Below are 5915 nucleotides of genomic sequence, written 5' to 3'. Positions count from 1 at the left end.
ATGTAGCGAGTAGAGTGGATTTTGGACCGTCCACAGCTGATTTCCTCGAGTGACTTGTGTAATTGTTGCTTCGGCTTTCCATACATTGACAATATCATGAATCACGGTCATATTGATATTTGGCTTCTGCAAACAGCTTAGAACTATGTAGTAGATCATATGCTTATATATATATATATATATATATATATATATATATATATATATATATATATATATATATATATATATATATATATATATATATAAATATATAATACATTCTACTCTTTAGTATCCCAGCTAATATACACTTATCAGCTTTCCACACAGACATCTATACATTTTCTATGTATACCGTTGCTGATATCTATATACTCCCTCATACTAGCGTGTTTAATGCATCTAAACGGTTAAATAATAGTACTCCTTGTCCTTTGTGTGCGTACATCGCACATACATGCATTTGACCCCTCACTGCCAGTTTGCAAGGCTCTCATCATGGAAAGATGAGGAGACAAAACCGTGTTCGCACCTTCAATACTTGATATTTCCAGTACGTGTTAGAAGTGCAAAAAAACTATCTTTCCATCCGTCCCAGCGCCGGCAAGGATCACTGTACAGTACAGGGGTTCAAACTGACCCGTTTTCACTGGTGTCATTTCTGGGTATATTTCTTGCCGTAGGTATTTATGTATTACTGTATTACACATGTGTTACTACCTGTGTGATCGCAATTACTATGATTAACTATATACAGTATCATGTGTGTAACCCGAAATGCACTATTATATAATACAACTTAAGCCATGCTTATCTTATATGTCATGTACTCATTTCTCTATTTCTTATTTGCATATTAATTGTGATTGATTGCTTATGATAATAATAGGCTTTGCTGCGATTAATTCAGCGCAGGTTTGACGCATATTAATCGCATTTGCATCATTCCGCTCTCTGGGAACTCCTGAAAACGTTCAAATATCTCAGTCAGTTTTATACTATTGGTTATTCCAGATATCTGACCAGCAGGTAAAGGGTTAGTAGTTTGGGAAATTGTTTAAAACAAGCTGATTTGATAAATAACGTGAATGAAAGGTCGTTTTTGTCCGTTTTCCTGGGTGTGGGAGCAAATTGCTGACTGACATTTGCTCCCACAGATTCCCCGATTTTTTTTTAAATTCCAGACAACAAACTAATTGGATGGTTGGATGAAAGTTGACTTATTGTATGGACCCACCAGATCCAGGGATCACATAATGTGGATATGAAAAACAGGGGCTCAGTTTGGTCTGGAAATTGCTCAGAATAGCCAATCCGTGATCATTGGTACTGCTGAGGAAAATCGGGACTGTAATGAGAGTAACAGGACAAGGGGAACACAGCTAATCATTTGGGGACGCTATAGACTAGCATATAGGGTTTGCACTATAGAGGGGACTGAACCCCTCACGCTACAGTCACACCTCCAGCCCAGACTGGACATGATTGGCACAGCATGTCGCCAGCATCGGCCAGCAATGTTGTGCCCACACTTGCACCAGTGTCCCCAGCACAATTACAGAACAATCCTTCTCAGAGCCCATGCCACAGAACAGGCAGGATTGTCAGGCAGCACAGTAGAAAGTGCCATCAGCTTTGAAGTGTTTTCTCCCTAATGGCTGTAAAGGCAAAACAAATGTCTTCCTAATACTCCGTTCTATCATGGACTTGGTAATAAGTGCACGGATCCTGCCCAAAGTGTGACAGAGTTCTCTTTGTCTCTGCTTATCCTCTGCTGTCACACACTTTAATTCGCTGCTCTTTATCTCGCATTCAAAACTTTCTTCAATGACATTCAATAAGGTCCAAGCTGGAAGAGAAGAAAAAAAATGTTTTTTTTTTAGATAGTCTTCCCAGTGGTTCGCCCGGGGACCCCATTCAGTGGGAGTTAACTCCTTCCCCTCGGGCGCCTCAACTGGTTCCTCGCCTGAGGGTGGGGAGGTCTGCAGGTGCAGAATTGGTTTATGTCCCTAACCCCCATAATATCATCATATTATCCCCTGCTTGCCCTGCTTATCCATCTTCTCAGACTCACTCCATCAATTATGCAGAGCCCGGGGCTTTGTGTGGCTTAATAGTCCATATCATATTAATATGTATTACCTGTTAAACACATTTATTTATACTAATAATTCCTGAATGAATATATGACACGAATTACTAAGGCATAATCTTCATGATTTGAGTTTCTGCCTAGATAATAAAACATATTTCTATGTTATTTGATCAATTAATAATATTTATACACATTATACATCTTAATGAAGGCAGTACATAGATAGATAGAGACAGATAGATAGACAGATAGATAGATAGATAGATAGATAGAGATAGATAGATATGTAGAGAAAGAAAGAGATACTAATTATTATTATTATTATTATTATTATTATTATTATTATTATTATTATTATTATATTCCCGTTTAGTTAGGCATTTGCACTTTTCATATAGGATCCCATTATAATGTATTGTTAATTAAATGCACTCAAATACTTTACTTGCAGTTGATTTATTGTGGACATACATTGAGATTTTTTGATAATTATGGAGGATAATAAAGCAAGATGATTATGTTGTAAATGTAACTTTGTGTATGCATTGTTTAACACACACACACACACACACACACACACACACACACACACACACACACACACACAAACACATACAAATACACATACAAATACACATACAAATACACATACACATTACACATACACATACAAATACACATACAAATACAATTACATATACACATACCACATACAAATACAAATACACGTACACATACAAATACACGTATATAAATGCAATAAAGAGGAACCCAGTAAAATGCAGTAAACCAGGAGACGTAATGGGAACACACAGATCCATTCTACAGGTGGCAGCGGAATAATGGTGAATGGGGCTGACCTTTATCACGGTTTAAATAATACCAAACAGTATTTTCATATGACAGGAATGGGGTGAACCTGCTTATATTCAACAGCGCAAAACGCCGGGAGATAAAAGAATATTAAATAGCCAGGGAATAGGAAAATAAATCCCAGAGAGGGGAGATGAGGGTGGGAGACGCCTGCTACGGCCTGGGTGGGGCTGACAATAATAGAGTACATTATGCAGTTCATTTAGTTAACAAGTGAAATAATGAAGAAGCGTGCAGAGGGAATGCCAAGAGAAAGGGCACAAAAAGACTATTGAGTGCGCTGGCCGCTCCTGTCGTAGCCATCACATGGCAGGAACGCTATATAAGTTGTGGGAGTAGTTTCAGCACCACACTGCTGGCCAGCACCCTGCGCGCTCTGAGCTCTCCTGGGGACTGCACTCTCTAGAGACTCTCAGCACTGCACAGCTTTGGGGACAGCACTCTACAGAGACAAGACGCCAACACAACACTCTCTGCAGACTGTGTCCTAATTACACAGTTCGGGAACAGAACTCTATAGCGAGAAGAAGCCTGATCAGTCTGGGGACAGCACTCTCTGCAGACCAGACCCCTATCCACAGCCACTCTGGGGACAGCAACCGGGCACTGAGCAACCACGCTGAAGGGAAAAGACTGGGCGCACCACATTGCACTCATGCCTCGCTCATTTCTAGTGGACTCCCTCATCCTCAGGGAGAGCAACGAGAAGAAGGCTGAGAGCAGCCCACCCCTCTTCCCCTATGCGGTGCACCCTTCTCACCCCCTGCACGGATTGTCTGCTGGCTCCTGCCACTCTCGCAAAGCCGGGCTGTTGTGCGTCTGCCCAATGTGCGTTACCGCATCCCAGCTCCATGCACCTCCGCCAGGAATGCCTCTCCTCAAGGCGTCCTTCTCCTCCTTCAGCTCTCAGTACTGCCCCACAGCCATTGGGAGACAACACTCAGGGTCCTCTGCCCTGAATCTGGGCCATCCAGCCATCTACCAGGCTTCCTACCCAGTGCCAGACCTAAGGCAGTTCCACTGCATCTCTGTCGGTAAGTCAAGTGTCATTTCTGTGTATGCCATGTTTGACTTGTTACCTGTAGGACTATAGTTGCGCTTATTAAGGTATGGTTTTTTATTGGCATTACAACTTTAAGCATGTGCGTAAGAGGACTCCTAACAACGTTAATTTAACATAATCGATGTTCTTTTGTATAAGCGCTTGTTTAGCTTGTAAGCATAATTGAATTGCCTATAATCAAGAGCTTCTTCTTTAAAAAAGTTTCTTAAGCCCTTCATTATAAACAATTAAAGTCACAGTAGCGTTGCATTATCAGCGCAAATGCGCAATTGCGGCGCCTAGTTCACTCGCACTTGCGGCGTCTAGCCCAAGCGCACTTGCTGCGCCATCATCACTGTGACCTGGGGGATCTCAGACTGACATTGTCCTATTTCGTTTTATAGTTAACTGACTTTTTGTCCTTTTATCTGTTCCCCTGCAGACAGCCCGTCCAGCCAGCTACCCAGCAGTAAGCGGATGCGCACAGCCTTCACCAGCACCCAGCTCCTGGAGTTGGAGAGGGAATTTGCCTCCAACATGTACCTGTCCCGGCTCAGGCGCATTGAGATAGCCACTTACCTGAACCTCTCAGAAAAACAGGTCAAGATCTGGTTCCAGAACAGAAGAGTCAAGCACAAGAAGGAAGGGAAGGGCAGCTCCCACAGGAGCAGCTCCCACAACTGCAAATGTTCATCCTTCCCGTCCACGAAGTGTCTGGAGGATGAGGACGATGATGAACTGGTCCTGTCCCCTTCATCCTCCGAGAAGGAAGACAGAGATCTCTCCCCAAGCCCATAGTCAGAGGCGCACCGAGAGACTTTGCAGACGCTTCTCTATACATAACGCAGACTGTACAGAACTCTTATGATAAATTGTATCTACCAAGAACTGGTGAATCGAAAGTTATCGCTTCAGCGATAAAAGTGTATTTAGGTTTTTGCAGTGTTCAATGTTCCAAACTCCTCCAGGAGGGGTCTTCTTATACCCTGTGCTCTCTACTCCCGATCAGTCGTCGAAGAGATCTTGTATTTAATTCTAAATTGACTGTTGGCTGAACCATGAGGTAGCGGAAAGTGGCGAATCCGTCCCTGGGTCCCTGTGAATAATATGCCTGAAGATCTGTTGTCTGTATAATATGTCTGGTTACCTATTGTTTATGTACATTACAAATATTTATTTATTTATGTAAAAAATAAAAATAAACCTTTTTCCACAAGTCGCATATACCATTGTGTAATTTCATAGGTTGCATGCTCCGCTATTAAAGTAAAAGAGGCCGAATAAAGGCCACAACGTGCTGTGGAACAGGGTACTGTGATAAACCGAGCGATCCACGGAAGACTGCCCGGTTAGGGGTATAGCATAATCCATTTACTGACAAGCCGCAGGAATATATCATATCATCTTACACAACCCACTAGTGACATTTACATCATATTCCATAGATGAGTCAGATGATGGAAGTGTGATCTCAGTCAAGAAACGCAGCAATTAGTGACAGAGACATGGAAATGTCCAAATGGCACTGTCACTGGTACTGGTACTGTCACTGGTACTGGTACTGTCACTGGTACTGGTGCTGTCACTGAACACTAGTATTCTGGTTTAAAAAAAAAGAGGTAGAGCTCCAGGTAAGGGTGTCCATATACCCAGGCCTGTCTATGTTGTGTAAGTATACAGGTGTGTTTGTGTTGTGTATATATAAAGGTGTGTCTGATCTATGCATTTATACAGGTAAATATGTGTGTGCATGTACATGTGTATGTATGTATGTATGTGTGTATGTATGTATGTATGTATGTATGTATGTATGTATGTATGTATGTATGTGTATATATACATGTGTGTGTGTACTTGTGGATGTGTGGATGTCTGTGTTTATATATATATATATATATATATATATATATATATATATATATA

At 41.6% G+C, this 5915-nt stretch overlaps 1 protein-coding gene across 1 annotated transcript; it reads left to right on the top strand.

The window, feature by feature from the left end:
- The first annotated feature begins 3274 nt into the window (after positions 1 to 3274).
- GSX1 (GS homeobox 1) lies at positions 3275 to 5128 on the top strand. Its single transcript, XM_083171312.1, has 2 exons — positions 3275 to 3984; positions 4435 to 5128. The coding sequence occupies exons 1-2, from the start codon at positions 3606 to 3608 to the stop codon at positions 4788 to 4790; spliced, it is 735 nt and encodes a 244-aa protein (XP_083027438.1). The 5' UTR covers positions 3275 to 3605; the 3' UTR covers positions 4791 to 5128.
- Positions 5129 to 5915: the final 787 nt, after the last annotated feature.

This window comes from Crinia signifera, chromosome 2 (genome assembly GCF_055691185.1).
Source record: "Crinia signifera chromosome 2, ASM5569118v1, whole genome shotgun sequence".
NCBI lineage: Eukaryota > Metazoa > Chordata > Amphibia > Anura > Myobatrachidae > Crinia > Crinia signifera.
This window is presented reverse-complemented; position numbering and strand designations above follow the sequence as displayed.